The 16,654-nt window shown below is 47.9% G+C and overlaps 1 protein-coding gene across 1 annotated transcript in view; it reads right to left on the minus strand.

Annotated features, from left to right (window-relative positions):
* anxa6 (annexin A6) overlaps positions 1-16,654 on the minus strand; it is an 85,679-nt gene that overhangs the window by 46,536 nt on the left and 22,489 nt on the right. Inside the window, exons 6-11 of the mRNA XM_068043054.1 lie at positions 11,385-11,441; positions 8,552-8,645; positions 7,893-7,988; positions 6,248-6,306; positions 4,628-4,750; positions 2,756-2,814 (exon numbers count right to left, since the gene is read on the minus strand). Coding sequence (XP_067899155.1) covers positions 2,756-2,814; positions 4,628-4,750; positions 6,248-6,306; positions 7,893-7,988; positions 8,552-8,645; positions 11,385-11,441 — 488 coding nt within the window. The remainder of the gene's footprint in view (positions 1-2,755; positions 2,815-4,627; positions 4,751-6,247; positions 6,307-7,892; positions 7,989-8,551; positions 8,646-11,384; positions 11,442-16,654) is intronic.

A 16,654-nucleotide genomic window follows, 5' to 3' on the forward strand; every position in this document is an offset into this window, starting at 1 on the left:
CTGTCCTTGATTACTCCTAATTCCTGTGCTGAGTGTACTGAACTTTATCTACAAGGCCACAGTTTGGGAACTTTTTCATTATCCCCCAGAGCTTGTTATGCACTGGAGTGGTTGGGGCAGTGGGGGGGGGGGGGGTTGGTGGGGGGAGGTAAATGGAGGTCCCTTTCACTGTTGCAAATAACAGAGCCCCCACTGTAAAAACCTAACTCCAACAGAACTTAAGAGGACCCAGAAATATGTTGCAGAAATCCACTGAAGAAGTCAGTATTAAAGGACAAAGTCATCTGATTCCATAATCAAAGCTTCTCCTATCATCTTCCTTGGAGATTAGGAACACAGCAACAGGAGGCGGCCAAAGAGCCCCTCACACCTGTTTCACCATTCAATTAGATCATAGCTGATTTGAATCTAACTCAAAGAACAAAGAACAGTACAGTACAGGAACAGGCCATTCGGCCCTCAAGCCTGAACCGATCTTGATGCCTGTCTAAACTAAAAGCTTCTGCACTTCCGGGGTCCGTATCCCTCTATTCCCATCCTACTCATGTATTTGTCAAGATGCCTCTTAAACGTTGCTATCGTACCTGCTTCCACCACCTCCCCCTGCAGCAAGTTCCAGGCACTCACCACCCTCTGCGTAAAAAACATGCCTTGCACATCCCCTCTAAACTTTGCCCCTCTCACCTTAAACCTATGTCCCCTAGTAACTGATTCTTCCACCCTGGGAAAAAGCTTCTGACTATCCACTCTGTCCATGCCACTCATAACTTTGTAAACCTCTATCATGTCGCCCCTCCACCTCCGTCGTTCCAGTGAAAACAATCTGAGTTTATCCAATCTCTCCTCATAGCTAATACCTTCCAGACCAGGCAACATCCTGGTAAACCTTTGCTGTACCCTCTCCAAAGCCACCACATCCTTCTGGTAGTGTGGTGACTAGAATTGTACGCAATATTCCAGGTGTGGCCTAACTAAGGTTCTGTACAGCTGCAGCATGACTTGCCAATTTTTATACTCTATGCCCTGACTGATGAAGGCAAGCATGCCGTATGTCTTCTTGACTACCTTATTCACCTGCGTTGCCACTTTCAGTGACCTGTGGACCTGTACGCCCAGATCTCTCTGCCTGTCAATACTCCTAAGGGTTCTGCCATCTTCCCACTTGTATTAGACCTTCCAAAATGCATTACCTCACATTTGTCCGTATTAAACACCATCTGCCATTTCTCCGCCCAAGTCTCCAACCGATCTATATCCTGCTGTATCCTCTGACAATCCTCATTACTATCCGCAACTCCACCAACCTTTGTGTCGTCCGCAAACTTACTAAACAGACCAGCTACATTTTCCTCCAAATCATTTATATATACTACAAACAGCAAAGGTCCCAGCGCTGATCCCTGCAGAACACCACTAGTCACATCCCTCCATTCAGAAAAGCACCCTTCCACTGCCACCCTCTGCCTTCTATGACTGAGCCAGTTCTGTATCCATCTTGCCAGCTCACCTCTGATCCCTTGTGACTTCACCTTTTGTACCAATCTGCCATGAGGGACCTTGTCAAAGGTTTTACTGAAGTCCATCCATTGCCCTTCTTTCATCAATCAACTTCGTCACTTCCTCAAAAAACTCAATCAAGTTAGTGAGACACTACCTCCCCTTCACAAAACCATGCTGCCTCTCGCTAATAAGTCCATTTGTTTCCAAATGGGAGTAAATCCTGTCCCGAGGAATCCTCTCCATTAATTCCCTACCATTGACGTAAGGCTTACTGGATTATCCTTGCTACCCTTCTTAAACAAAGGAACAACATTGGCTATTCTCCAGTCCTCTGGGACCTCACCTGTAGCCAATGAGGATGCAAAGATTTCTGTCAAGGCCCCAGCAATTTCCTCCCTTGCCTCCCTCAGTATTCTGGGGTAGATCCCATCAGGCCCTGGGGACTTATCTACCTTAATGTTTTGCAAGACACCCAACACCTCCTCCTTTTTGATATCGACATGACCCAGACTATCTACACTCCCTTCCCTAGGCTCATCATTTACCAAGTCCTTCTCTTTGGTGAATACTGATGCAAAGTACTCATTTAGTACCTCGCCCATTTCCTCTGGCTCCACGCATAGATTCCCTCCTCTGTCCTTGAGTGGGCCAACCCTTTCCCTGGCTACCCTTTTGCTCTTTATATACGTATAAAAAGCCTTGGGATTTTCCTTAACCCTGTTTGCCAATGACTTTTCATGACCCCTTTTAGCCCTCCTGACTCCTTGCTTAAGTTCCTTCCTACTGTCTTTATATTCCTCAAAAAAAAACTCCAGGCTGTTTGGTTCTGTAACCCTTAATAACCTGACCTAACAAAAATCTATCAATCTCAGTTTTGAAATTTTCAATTTCCCCTGCAACCTCAAGAGTTTTTTTTGAGGAGAGTATACCAGATTTCCACCACCTTGTGTGAAGAAGTGTTTCCTGACATCACCCCCGAATGGCCTGGCTCGAATATTAAGGTTATGTCCCCTGGTTCTGGATTGCCCCAATCAGAGGAAATAGTTTTCCTTTATCTACCCTCTGAACTCCTTTAACCTGTCTCTTCCCCTATTGGGGACTGACTGATCTCTTTTGTATCACCAGCAGTTTTCAGGTTTTCTTTAACCACCCTGCCCCTTAATACTCACTCCACCAAACGGATTGCAAATACCATCAGTATAGGCGGGACCCGTATTACTCACATGGGGAGAAATGAGAAGATGAAGGGACTTACTCATCATCACCTCCGCAGAGTCGCAGCAGAGCTCGCTTGTAATCTCCAGAGGTGTCACTCTGAAAGGAAGCGGATAGCAGTGATACAAGGCAGTCTGTCGACATGGCGCAAATGGTTTGCGCTTTTATCCCCTTGCAAGCTACTCCCCACTCCTCACCATGGCTTTACCTGCAGGATCGGTGGTCCCAGCAGCAATGAATTAACCAATGCATTTCTTGCTCTCCCCCTCATTTCTCCCCACCAATTACGCCTACTGGAAGCATGGGCATGAGCCACCTGCCACTCCTGACCACCTCTGCCACACGTCCGATTTCCTGGCTGGCTCGACTCCCTGCCAGTGAGGGACCTGCCCATCAGTGGCACTGGCTGGTGAAGTTGCCTCTCTCTCATTAGAACCAGGATATGCTTCCATTCCATAGCCGCTGCTGGCCACTCGGGTATCACAACCAAGTGGTCTTTTTCCTTAACGAGTGCCAGATGGCTAATCGACCATGGTGGGGAAGCATTATATTTGAGGCTGTTCCTGACCTTACCCAACACACCCACGCACTCACACCCACTTACACTCACACCTATCAGATGATTTGCAAATGCTGAAACAGATGTATTATGTAAAAATCAGATGTGGTGTAACAATGTGTGCAACGAGGAGGAGGGGTAGACTGTGCAACATCGAGATTGGAGATCCCATCAGAATGAAGAACTTACGAGAGCCACAGGTACAGTAACAAGTTGAAACTTGCAGAGAACTGGGCTGATCTAATCAGTGTGAGACAAAGGAAGGCACGGTCAATAGATTCTGGCCTGCGATGGACAAGGAAGCGATTGAAAGCCAATCAGGTGAGCTGAAATTGGCTATTGGCTGAATATGGTTGCATACAGCAGACCTGCTGACATCACAGGTAATTGGAATGCAGCCAAGAATTTAAAAGTCGGAGCAGGAGAAGATCTGCCCTGAGGTCGGGAGGGAGAGACCTGGTCAGTCACCGGAAGACATTTGAGGAGAAGTTGGTGGTGGATTGACTACCCGGGGCGGGCTCCAGCATGCAGGGACGCCACCCGGGGCGAGCTCCAGCACGCAGGGACGCCACCCGGGGCGAGCTCCAGCACGCAGGGACGCCACCCGGGGCGGGCTCCAGCACGCAGGGACGCCACCCGGGGCGAGCTCCAGCACGCAGGGACGCCACCCGGGGCGAGCTCCAGCACGCAGGGACGCCACCCGGGGCGAGCTCCAGCACGCAGGGACGCCACCCGGGGCGAGCTCCAGCACGCAGGGACGCCACCCGGGACGAGCTCCAGCACGCAGGGACGCCACCCGGGGCGAGCTCCAGCACGCAGGGACGCCACCCGGGGCGGGCTCCAGCACGCAGGGACGCCACCCGGGGCGGGCTCCAGCACGCAGGGACGCCACCCGGGGCGGGCTCCAGCACGCAGGGACGCCACCCGGGGCGGGCTCCAGCACGCAGGGATACTAAGCAACCGGGAATTATTGTTTCCTGTAACTTGAAAATAAAGTTTAGTAAAGGCACCACCAGGTGTAAGTGGAAACAATACTCTCCATGTCTGTCATTATTCTAATTATTCTAAGAGTACGGATCTAACCCAAAGTAATTGGCCTGCACACACACTCAAGCACATGCACAAATACAAACCTGTGCATATACTGCCACACAAACATACAACCAGGAATGGGAACCCTGGTAGATTTTCCCCTCTCTCTAACCCAGGGACATTGCTCCCAAGCTTCACAGTGCTGCACGGAGAATAGTTTTGTGTTAATGACTGGGCCAGGTTGGAAGGAAGTTCCCAGGTCAGCCTGAGGATTGAACAAACCCACCTGCAGTTCAAACACGTTGTGACGCTGGCACTCACCCTAATCATATTGTGCAGCGATTTCTCGTATTTCATCCTAAACTCTTCCCTGATGTCCAACATATCGATCTCACTGCGGGAGATCATGATTCGGATCAGAGTGTTGTCCCTCGTACCCATGCCCTGCACACAAGGACAAAGAGAGAGAGAGAGAGAGACATCAGTTATCTTTCACTCCGCAAATGGTTTGCTGCATGAAGTATTCATTTGTCTTGTGACAACACCACGGACACCTCTCATTGGGCACAACACAAGGAATGAACAGCATCTGATAGGGCGTCACTTTAACACTCCCAGGTATTAATGTGGCTCAGCACCGAAGTCAGAAAGTTGTGGGTTCAAGTGCCACTCCAGATATTTGAGTGCATAATCCAGGCTGACTCTCCCAGTGCAGTACTGAGGGAGTGCTGCATTGTCAGAGGTGCTGAGATCTTAAACCAAGGCCCTGTCAGATAGGTGTAAAAGATGCCTCGTTACTATTTCAAAGAACAGCAGGGAAGTTCTCTTCAGTGTTCTGGCTAATATTTATCCTTCATTCAACCTCTCAGATTATCTGATCACTTAAATCACTGCTGTTTATGGGACCCTCTGTGTAAATAGGCTTCATTACAAATGTGAGGACACTTCAAATGCATTGGCTGTCAAATACTTTGAGATGTCCTGAAGAGGCACTATATAAATCCAAGTCTGTATTAATTGCTGTTTGTGGGATCCTGTTTTCTGTAAGGGGTACAGTAGCACAGTGGTTATGTTAGTACACTGGTAATCCAGATGTCTGGGTTAATGATCTGGAGATATGAATTCAAAGCCCACTTACAGCAGAGGGAGAATTCAAGCTCAGTTAATAAATAAATAAATCTGAAATAAAAAGCTAGTATCGGAAATGGCGATCATGAAATGACTGGCTTGTTATAAAAACCCTTGTAGTTCACTAATGTCCTTTAGGGAAGGAAATCTGCCGTCCTTACCCAGTCTGGCCGACATGTAACTCCAGACCCACAGCAATGTGGTTGACTCTTAACTGCCAGCTGGAATCGCCCGAGAAAGCCACTTAGTTGTATTAAAAAAAAACATGACTACTGTGCGAGTATTTTAACCACATGGACTGCAGTGGTTGAAGAAGGTAGCTCACCACCACTTTCGAGGGCAATTAGGGCTGGCCTTGCCAGTGACATCCACAAGTCCCGAATGAACAACAATCAAAGTGTGTTGGGACATCCCAGTGTCGTGAAAGGCACCACAAGTCCTTCCTTATATCATAAAAACAGGAAGTGCTGGAAATACTCAGCAGGTCTGACAGCATCTGTGGAGAGAGAAGCAGAGTTAACGTTTCAGGTCCGTGACCTTTCATCAGAACTCACTTTCGTTCTTCCTTTTTATTGCTACCTGCTGCATTTGCAACCTAACAAGAGCAGCTAATTCTGTGGGATTAGAGTGCCTTGGGATGTCGGGCGTCAAGGGATTATAGGGATTAAGGCTGGACAGTGGAGTTGAGGTAGAAGATCAGCCGTGATCGTACTGAATGGCCCGAGGGGCCAAATGGCCTACTCCTATATTTTAGGTTCTTCTGCAATTCAGTGAATTTTGTGATTCTTATGTGGTGAGGTTTTGTTGTTTTACCTTCATCGCTTTATATAGCCTGGAGGCAAAATATTCTTGCGTATTTCTGGCACATCTGACTGTGGGATTCAAAAGAAAGAGGCAATGTTAGACCACCAATGATTCGGAGAGCCAGTGCCTCCTTCTGCACTGTAACAATTCTGTGATTCTGTGAAAACCGTCAGATCCTGCACTAATAATAGAGGTCACTTGTTAACATATGTAAATTAACGTAAAATAATCCCTAATCTGGGGGCATGACGGAATAACTTGGAGAAAAACCCAGTCCAACTGGAACCCCGGGGCAGTGAGTGTGGTACAAGGCTGGGGGCGGGGCTGTTTACAGAGGTGGTGGGTGGGGGGGCTGTGTTTTACAGCAGGGGGTGTTTTATGGCGGTGGAGGCTTGTGGGGGGGGTGTCACGAGAAGTGACCATGAAGCTGTGGAATCATTGTTAGAATCCCGAATGATTCACTAATGTCCCTTTAGGGAATTAAACCGGAATGGTCAGTTAAAAATGTCCGTAATTCTATATGGACTCATCGGGCGATTTTTACTGGATGCCAGCGCTATGGAGCCTCCATGGTGGCCAAGATAGGGTCTACCGCTGAAACGCCAGTTTAACCCACACTGCAAGACGCCATCTTGGTAACGAATTGAATCTTGCACTAGGAACGGCCGCCCAGGTGACCATTGAGGATGCTGATTGACAATTAAATTACCTGCCAGCGCTCAGTAAAGAGGCAGCACAATAGTGCTCGGCGTAACGCTGTCTCCTAATAGCAACCAGCTGATCGGCAGTAAACTAGTCGTTGCTGAGGATTTCAAGCACCACTTAAAGCGATATCATCTTTTACTGTTCACTTGCTGCTGGAGGTTTGAACTGGACTTTTGAAACACATCGGGAGACTTTCTGGGACACTTTGTCAAGACTTCGCCAACACTCCATTTTCTGGAAACTCACTGAGGACTTCACCCAAGTAGGGTAACTGCTGTAATACCTCACCTTACTGGAAACCTTCTGGGAGTCACCAGGAAAATGGGAGCGCTTGGTCATCAGTATCTTTCTCGGGGTCCCCTTGGTCTGCAGAAGGAATGGGAGGAGGATGAGAGGTCGAGCAGAGCAGCATCAGCTGCTGTAGGAGAGGAACAAGAGGGTGAGGAGGGCGGTGCAATGGCCCTCCCTCCCCCCACCGTTAGGAACGGACATCCCTCCTCCCTGCATCTCCTCCATCAGGACCTCCAACATGTCTGAGAGCTATGTGCACTATTGCTCAACCCCTGACCCAGTCTGAAACTTGCTGTGTGTCAGCCAGCACATTCCACATCCTACAGGGGGAGAGTGAGTGAGTGAGTGCAGGAAACTCTCACAGCTCCAGGAAAATTGTGTCCAATCAGCACTCGAGTGTTAAACCAGTTCTTGTCGCTTTCAGCACCTGCCGGCACTTTGAAATCATGATGTCATCAATTAGCCCAAAAAATTGGTCTACCAAAACCAGATTTTCAAACAGGCGTTTCTTTAATATCAAAATGCATATTTAGTGCCTGTTTTTACTCTTTGGTCAAACTAACACCCTTAAAGTTGAGGCTCAAGATTTCAGACAGCCCCACCCTTATTTTTAAAATTCTTTGCTGCTCCAACAACCAGCAAACAAGTTTAATCTTACCCACAGCCAGCATCAACTTCTCAAAGTCACCCGAAAGTTCACCCCTCAGGCTCTCTTCAATTTCCTTTCCAGCGATCTTCTGATATTCATCAAACACTGAGGAAGATTCCAAGCAGAGAGAGGTCGGTAACAAACATTAAAGTACACACACACGCACACATCCCAACCTGCACGGACATGTATACACACACACGTGCAAACACACCCCAACTTGCACGCGCATACACACACACGCACACATGAACACCCAGACAGGCACGCACAATGTGTACTCATGCTCTTGCAGACACATGAGCATGTGGACATGCACACATACACACACACACACGTGTGCTAACACACAAGTGTGCACAAACACCTGCGTAGACAATTGGATGTCAATGTGAAAGTCCATGGGGCCAAATTTCCACCAGGTGTACTGACGGAGCCGTTAGAGGTGATTTTGCCCGTGGCACAATTACAGGAAAAGTTCCAAAGCTGAAAGGAAAATACGGTTCACACATGGGGCGGATATTAGAGGCACTGAACCAGCCAACAGATTAATAAACCAGGATATGCATGAGGCGTTAATGGGTGTTTTTTTTATTTAACCCACTGGGATATTGGCGGATCGAGTGGCTGTTAAATGGTGGATTTATCACACTGCTCAGTCACTCTACCTAACTGAAGATGCAAGAAGCTTCTGTTTCCCAGGATTGTAATAAATGAACTCTCGGTCGTTCCCCACTGCAGTTCTCCAGCTTCATACAGCTCCTGTGGGAATTAAACACAAGAACATTAGGAACAGGAAGACTCCATTCAGTCCCTCGGATCTGCCCTGCCATTTAATTAGAGCCTGGCTAATTTATACCTCGACTCCATTTCTCCGCCTTGGCACCATATCTCTTGATGCCTTTGCCCAACAAAAATCTATCGCTATCGGTCTTGAAAGTTTCAATTGTCCCTCAGCATCCACAGCCTTTTGGGGAATAGCATTCCAGATTTCCACTTCCTTGTGTGTGAAGAAGCACTTCCTGATTTCACTCCCGCACAGCCCAGCTCTACTTTTAAGATTCTGTCCCCTCGTTCTCGATATCTCCATCAGAGGAAATAGTTTGTCTGTCTCTACCTTATCAACTCCTTTTACTATTTCAAACACCTCGATCAGATCAGCCCTCAATCTCCTATTCTCAAGGGAATACAAGCCAAGATTATGCAACCCATCCTCATAATTTAACCCTTTTGGATGAGATCTTAACCTGATGCCCTGTCTGTTTGTTCAGACACTATTGGAAAAACAGCAAGGAAGTTCAGAGTTCTGGCCAATAGTAATCCCCCAACCAACATCACTAAAATGTATCAACTGGTCATTATGTCATTGCTGCTTGTAGGATTGCACAGAGCACAAATTTGCTGCCGTGTTTCCTACAGTGACTACATTTCATAGAATCATATTATCAATCATTCAAATGGGGCTATTTGGCCCATCATGCCTGTGCTAGCTCTTTGAAAAAGCTATCCAATTAATCACATTACCCAGCACTATCCCCAGAGCCCTCAATATTTTTTCCTTTCAAATCTTCATCCAATTTTTTTGTTGTAAATTACTATTGAATCTGCTTCTATGACCCTTTCAGGCAGTGCGTTCCAGATCACAACAATTCACTGACTAAAATTCTCCTGATCTCCACTCCAGTACTTTTGCCAATTATTTTAAATCTGTGTATTCGCTTACTGACCCTTCTGTCACTGGAAACAATTACTCCTTATTTACTCTACCAAAACTCTTAATGATTTTGAACACCTCTATTCAATCTCCCTTTAACTTTCCTCTAAGGAGAACAATCCCAGCTTCTCCAGTCTCTCCACATAACCGAAGTCCCTCATCCCTGGTACCATTCTAGTAAATCTCCTCTGTACCCTCTCCAAGGCCTTGACATCCTTCCAGTGTTCGGCCCAGCACTGAACACAGTAATCTGGCTGAGTTCTGACCTGTGATTTACAAAGGTTTAGCATACGTTTTTTGCTATTGTACTCTAAGCTTCTGTTTATAAAGCCAACGATCCCGTATGGTTTGTTAGCAGTCTTCTCAACTTGTCCTACCACCTTCAAAGATTAGTGTACATGCACCCCCAAGTCTCTCTGTTCCTACGCATTTTAAAATTGCACCATTTAGTGTATATTACCTCTCCTCACTCTTCCTACCAAAATGCATCAACTTCAAAAAGTATTCAAAGTGATTACTGACAATGCAGCCGGCATCCGACTGCGCCAATCTGTGCACCTGCGCAGATTGGTTCCTACCCTCTGTGCATGCGCTGCGTTCTGCAGTGCCAGGACTGGTTGGTGCATGGGCAGATGACGCATTGCGTAACGCGAGCAGATGGTGGGGGGGGATCCGGGCCGGAGAGAGCAGGGGTGGGGGGAGAGGGGGTCTGGGGAGCGGGGAGAGAGAGAGGGGAGCGGGGAGAGGGGGTCTGGGTAGCAGGGAGAAAGAGGGGAGGAGGGAGAGAGGGGGGAGCGGGGAGAGCGCAGGGGTGGGGGGGAAGAGAGGGTCTGGGGAGCGGGGAGAGAGAGGGGAGCGGGGAGTGCGCAGGGGTGGGGGGAGAGGGGGTCTGGGGAGCACAGGGGTTGGGGAGAGGGGGTATGGGGAGCGGGGAGAGAGAGGGGAGTGGGGAGAGCGCAGGGATGGGAGGAGAGGGGGGTCTGGGGAGCGGGGAGAACGCAGGGGTGGGGGGAGAGGGGGGCATGGGGAGCGGGGAGAGAGAGGGGAGTGAGGAGAGCGCAGGGGTGGGAGGAGAGGGGGATCTGGGGAGCGGGGAGAGCGCAGTGGTGGGGGGAGAGACGGGGGCCTGGGGAGTGGGGAGAGCGCAGGGGTGGGGGGAGAGAGAGGGGAGCGGGGAGAGAGCAGGGGTGGGGGGAGAGGGGGTCTGGGGAGCAGGGAGAGAGCGGGTGCGGGAAGAGCGTGGCTGAAGATCTTACTGGTGGTGGGTGCGCTCTCCTTCCCCTCCCCCCCACACACCAGCACCCACTCCCGACCCCCGGTCCGCTCACCCACAGCCCCTGGCCTGCTCGCTCCCTCCCCTCCGGCCATTGTGTGCTGCTATGTGTTTAGGTTGCCATCGTGTGATTATTTGAGCAGCGCCATCTTTAATCCTGGCAGCTGCCTGACATCACAGACTGTGACGTTTTAGTGGCACAGGCTGCATTTGTGCATGTGCCATTGCAGCGCCACCTAGTGGTGGCATTGTCAGCAAACACAGCCAAAAGTATTTAATTAGCTGTAAAGCACTTTGGGTCCTGAGGCTGTAAAAGGCGCTACAGAAATGTAAGTTCTTTCGCTGGGTTGAAGGTTGCCTTGAGCAGCGTTAGAACTTAATTACACCCTCCACTCTCTGGCCAGCCCTCAGTGCGTGCAATGGGATTGGTGTTGGGAAATGGGTTGACATTCGGGGTGGAGATATTTAGCCAGAGTTCAGCAATGCTGGAGATCCAAGTCTGTTTTGGACCTACCTTTGCATCCTCGGCCACTAGATCTTCACTGACAACATCATCCTCTTCTCTGCTTCCCTAGAAAACACAAGACATAAAGGAAACAAAGATGAATTTTACATGCCTTTCTTAAAACTCTATTTGCCTCTTAGGAACAGGAGGAGGCCATTCAGCCCTCGAGCCTGTTCTGCTAGTCAATTAGACCATGGCTAGTCTGCATTTCAAACCCATTTACCAGCCTTTGCTCCATATACCTTTATACACTTACCCAACAAAAATCAATCACATACTTTACATGGACAATGAAGGAAGGAGTGAGATATTTGTTTGTGTTGTAGAGAATGCAAGTTTACATCGCATATTCCATGGAATATCACACTGTCGGTAACTGCATGCTAAAATTATTTTCAAATTCTGGGCACCACACTTTAGAAAGGATGCCAAGGTCTTAGAGAGGGTGCAGAGAAGATTTACTAGAATGGTACCCAGGATGAGGGACTTCAGTTATGTGGAGAGACTGGTGAAGCTGGGATTGTTCTCCTTAGAGCAGAGAAGGTTAAGAGGAGACTGAATTGAGGTGTTCAAAATTATGAAGGGTATTGATTGAGTAAATAAGGAGAAACTGTTTCCAGTGACAGAGGGGTTAATAACCAACGGGCACAGATTTAAGGTAATTGACAAAGATCCAGAGGTGAGATGAGGGAAAATTGTTTAGTTAGTACAGAACTTGAGTATTGCTGAAAATAGAGACATGTTGCTGAATCTTTGCATCTTGCACTCATCAAGACAATCCACAAGAATACCAATGTAAGGGAAAACAACGACTTTGTACTGTATGAGAAATTGTTTTACGCAGGGAGTTGTTGTGATCTGGAATGCGCTGCCTGAAAGGGCAGTTGAAGCAGATTCAACAGTAACTTTCAAAAGGGAATTGGATAAATAACTTGAAAAGGGAAAAATCTACAGGGCTATGGAGAAAGATCAGGTGGAGTGGGACTAATTGAATAGCTCTTTCAAAGAGATAGCACGGACTTGATGGGCCAAATGGCCTCCTTCTGTGCTGTATAATTCCATGAAAGGAAAGTCCTGCCCCACAAAATCTCTCAGACAATTTGCACTGTGACTGTGCATCTTGGCAGCCAATAGGTGAATTCCTAATTGGGGAGGTGGTGGCGTAGTAATAATGTCACTGGGCTAGTAATCCAGAGGTCCAGGCTAATACTCAATGGACATGGGTTCGAATCCCATCATGGCAGGTGATGAGATTTGAATTCGCTCAATAAATCTGGAATTAAAAGCTAGTCTAATGGTGACCATGAAACCATTGTCAATTGTTGTAAAAACCCATCTGGTTCACTAATGTCCTTTAGGGAAGGAAATCTGCTGTCCTTACCTGGTCTGGCCTACATGTGACTCCAGATCCACAGCAATGTGACTGACTCTTAACTGCCCTCTGAAATGGCCTAGCAAGCCACTCAGTTCAAGGGCAATTGGGGATGGGCAATAAATGCTGGCCTAGCCAGCGAAGCACACATCGCACAAATTAATTTCAAAAAATTCACCATGTGGCGTGGAACCACTCCCCAGGATGGATGCCTGAACGGTGCTGAACTCTCGAGTGGTTTCAGAAGAGCAGCAGTAGGACTGCTACAGTTATTGCCACACCGTGTTCTGCCCTGGGCTGCGACTGGGATTTGCACTTCAAACCCACTTACCTGCCTCTGCTCCAGATCGCCCTGACCCAACAAAAATCAAAGTTGATTGATGAGGGAAGGGCTGTAGATGTCATATACATGGACTTCAGTAAGGCGTTTGATAAGGTTCCCCATGGTAGGTTGATGGAGAAAGTGAAGTCGCATGGGGTCCAAGGTGTGCTAGCTAGATGGATAAAGAACTGGCTGGGCAACAGGAGACAGAGAGTAGCAGTGGAAGGGAGTTTCTCAAAATGGAGACGTGTGACCAGTGGTGTTCCACAGGGATCCGTGCTGGGACCACTGTTGTTTGTGATATACATAAATGATTTGGAGGAAAGTATAGGTGGTCTGATTAGCAAGTTTGCAGACGACACTAAGATTGGTGGAGTAGCAGATAGTGAAGGGGACTGTCAGAGAATACAGCAGAATATAGATAGATTGGAGAGTTGGGCAGAGAAATGGCAGATGGAGTTCAATCAGGGCAAATGCGAGGTGATGCATTTTGGAAGATCCAATTCAAGAGTGAACTATACAATAAATGGAAAAGTCCTGGGGAAAATTGATGTACAGAGAGATTTGGGCGTTCAGGTCCATTGTTCCCTGAAGGTGGCAACGCAGGTCAATAGAGTGGTCAAGAAGGCATACGGCATGCTTTCCTTCATCGGACGGGGTATTGAGTACAAGAGTTGGCAGGTCATGTTACAGTTGTATAAGACTTTGGTTCTGCCACATTTGGAATACTGCGTGCAGTTCTGGTCGCCACATTACCAAAAGGATGTAGATGCTTTGGAGAGGGTGCAGAGGAGGTTCACCAGGATGTTGCCTGGTATGGAGGGCGCTAGCTATGAAGAGAGGTTGAGTAGATTAGGATTATTTTCATTAGAAAGACGGAGGTTGAGGGGGGACCTGATTGAGGTGTATAAAATCATGAGAGGTATAGACAGGGTGGATAGCAAGAAGCTTTTTCCCCAGAGTGGGGGATTCAATTACTAGGGGTCACGAGTTCAAAGTGAAAGGGGAAAAGTTTAGGGGGGATATGCGTGGAAAGTTTTTTACGCAGAGGGTGGTGGGTGCCTGGAACGCGTTGCCAGCGGAGGTGGTAGACGCGGGCACGATAGCGTCTTTTAAGATGTATCGAGACAGATACACGAATGGGCAGGAAGCAAAGAGATACAGACCCTTAGAAAATAGGCGACAGGTTTAGATAGAGGATATGGATCGGCGCAGGCTTGGAGGGCCGAAGGGCCTGTTCCTGTGCTGTAATTTTCTTTGTTCTTTGTTCAATCAAACTCATATTTAATGTGGACAATGTAGGAAGGAGTAAGACATTTGTTTGTATTGCAGAGAATGCAGTTTTACTTCACATATTCTGCAGAATATCACACTGTCACTAACTGTATGTTAAAAATGTTTCCAAATTCTGAGCACCACACTTGAGGTTCCCAATCCCAACTGCTCTCTGGTGTCCCCTGCTGGAAATTCCAGGTATCTTCATGCAGGATCTAAATTGACTGTGATGCCCTCACGGTAGAATGACCATCTGCCACTCACTGTCTCCTCTCGCACATAAAAGATAAAACGACTGGACCACTGTGTGTCAAACTAAGATTGTTCCCCAGGCTGCCACACACAACTTTAGTCATTGAGGTAAGGTCTACATTTACAGTGTTCCACAAGGATCTAGAGGGCTTGACGGGGTAGATGCTGCGGTTGTTTTTCCCTGGCTGGAGAGTCTAGAACTAGGGATGGCCGAGAAATTTCTTCACTCAGAGGGTTGTGAATCTTTGGAATTCTTTATCCCAGAGAGCTGTGGATGCTCAGTCACTGTGTACATTCAAGGCTGAGATTGATAGATTTTTGGACATGAAGAGAATCAACGGAGATGGGGAGTGGACGGGAAGGTGCAGCTGATGTAGAAATTCAGCCATGATCTTATTGAATGATAGAGCAGGCTCGAGGGGCCGAGTGGCCAACTACTACCTTTATTTCTTATGTTCTTATATCCTTATGATCAGTGCTGTCGTGGTCTCTTCAGACTACTAGAAAAGATTGGATGTCCACCAAAGCTACTAAGTATCATCACCTCATTCCATGACATATGAAAGGCACAATTCAACATAGCGGCACCTCATCAGACCCCTTTCCTATCCTGAGTGGCGTGAAACAGGGCTGTGTTCTCACACCCACACTTTTTGGGATTTCTTTCTCCCTGCTGCTCTCACATGCGTTCAAGTCTTCAGAAGAAGGAATTTTCCTCCACACAAGATCAGGGGGCAGGTTGTTCAACCTTGCCCGTCTAAGAGCAAAGTCCAAAGTACGGAAAGTCCTCATCAGGGAACTCCTCTTTGCTGACGATGCTGCTTTAACATCTCACACTGAAGAGTGTCTGCAGAGTCTCATCAACAGGTTTGCGGCTGCCTGCAACGAATTTGGCCTAACCATCAGCCTCAAGAAAACGAACATCATGGGACAGGACGTCAGAAATGCTCCATCCATCAATATTGGCGACCACGCTCTGGAAGTGGTTCAAGAGTTCACCTACCTAGGCTCAACTATCACCAGTAACCTGTCTCTAGATGCTGAAATCAACAAGCGCATGGGAAAGGCTTCCACTGCTATGTCCAGACTGGCCAAGAGAGTGTGGGAAAATGGCGCACTGACACGGAACACAAAAGTCCGAGTGTATCAGGCCTGTGTCCTCAGTACCTTGCTCTATGGCAGCGAGGCCTGGACAACGTATGTCAGCCAAGAGCGACGTCTCAATTCATTCCATCTTCGCTGCCTCCGGAGAATCCTTGGCATCAGGTGGCAGGACCGTATCTCCAACACAGAAGTCCTCGAGGTGGCCACCATCCCCAGCTTATACGCACTACTGAGTCAGCGGCGCTTGAGATGGCTTGGCCATGTGAGCCACATGGAAGATGGCAGGATCCCCAAAGACACATTGTACAGCGAGCTCGCCACTGGTATCAGACCCACCTGCCGTCCATGTCTCCGCTTTAAAGACGTCTGCAAACGCGACATGAAGTCCTGTGACATTGATCACAAGTCGTTGGAGTCAGTTGCCAGCGTTCGCCAGAGCTGGCGGGCAGCCATAAAAGCGGGGCTAAAGTGTGGCGAGTCGAAGAGACTTAGCAGTTGGCAGGAAAAAAGACAGAAGCGCAAGGGGAGAGCCAACTGTGTAACAGCCCCGACAATCAAATTTTTCTGCAGCACGCGTGGAAGAGCCTGTCACTCTAGTATTGGCCTTTATAGCCACTCCAGGCGCTGCTCCACAAACCACTGACCACCTCCAGGCGCTTACCCATTGTCTCTCGAGATAAGGAGGCCAAAGAAGACGATGATCAGTGCTGTCACGTCAAATATTCAATATATTTATTAATGACTTGGACAAAACAATAGACAAATATACATTCAAGTTTGTCAATGACACAAAGATTGGTGGTATAGTAAATAGTGAAGATGGGAGCATAAAATCACAAACAAACATTAATAGATTAAGTGAGTGGGCAAAACTGTGGCAGATAGATTTCAACACAGGTGAATGTGAGGTCATTCATTTTGGATCAAAAAATAATAGATCTGAATATTATTTAA

This window comes from Heterodontus francisci, chromosome 12 (genome assembly GCF_036365525.1).
Source record: "Heterodontus francisci isolate sHetFra1 chromosome 12, sHetFra1.hap1, whole genome shotgun sequence".
NCBI lineage: Eukaryota > Metazoa > Chordata > Chondrichthyes > Heterodontiformes > Heterodontidae > Heterodontus > Heterodontus francisci.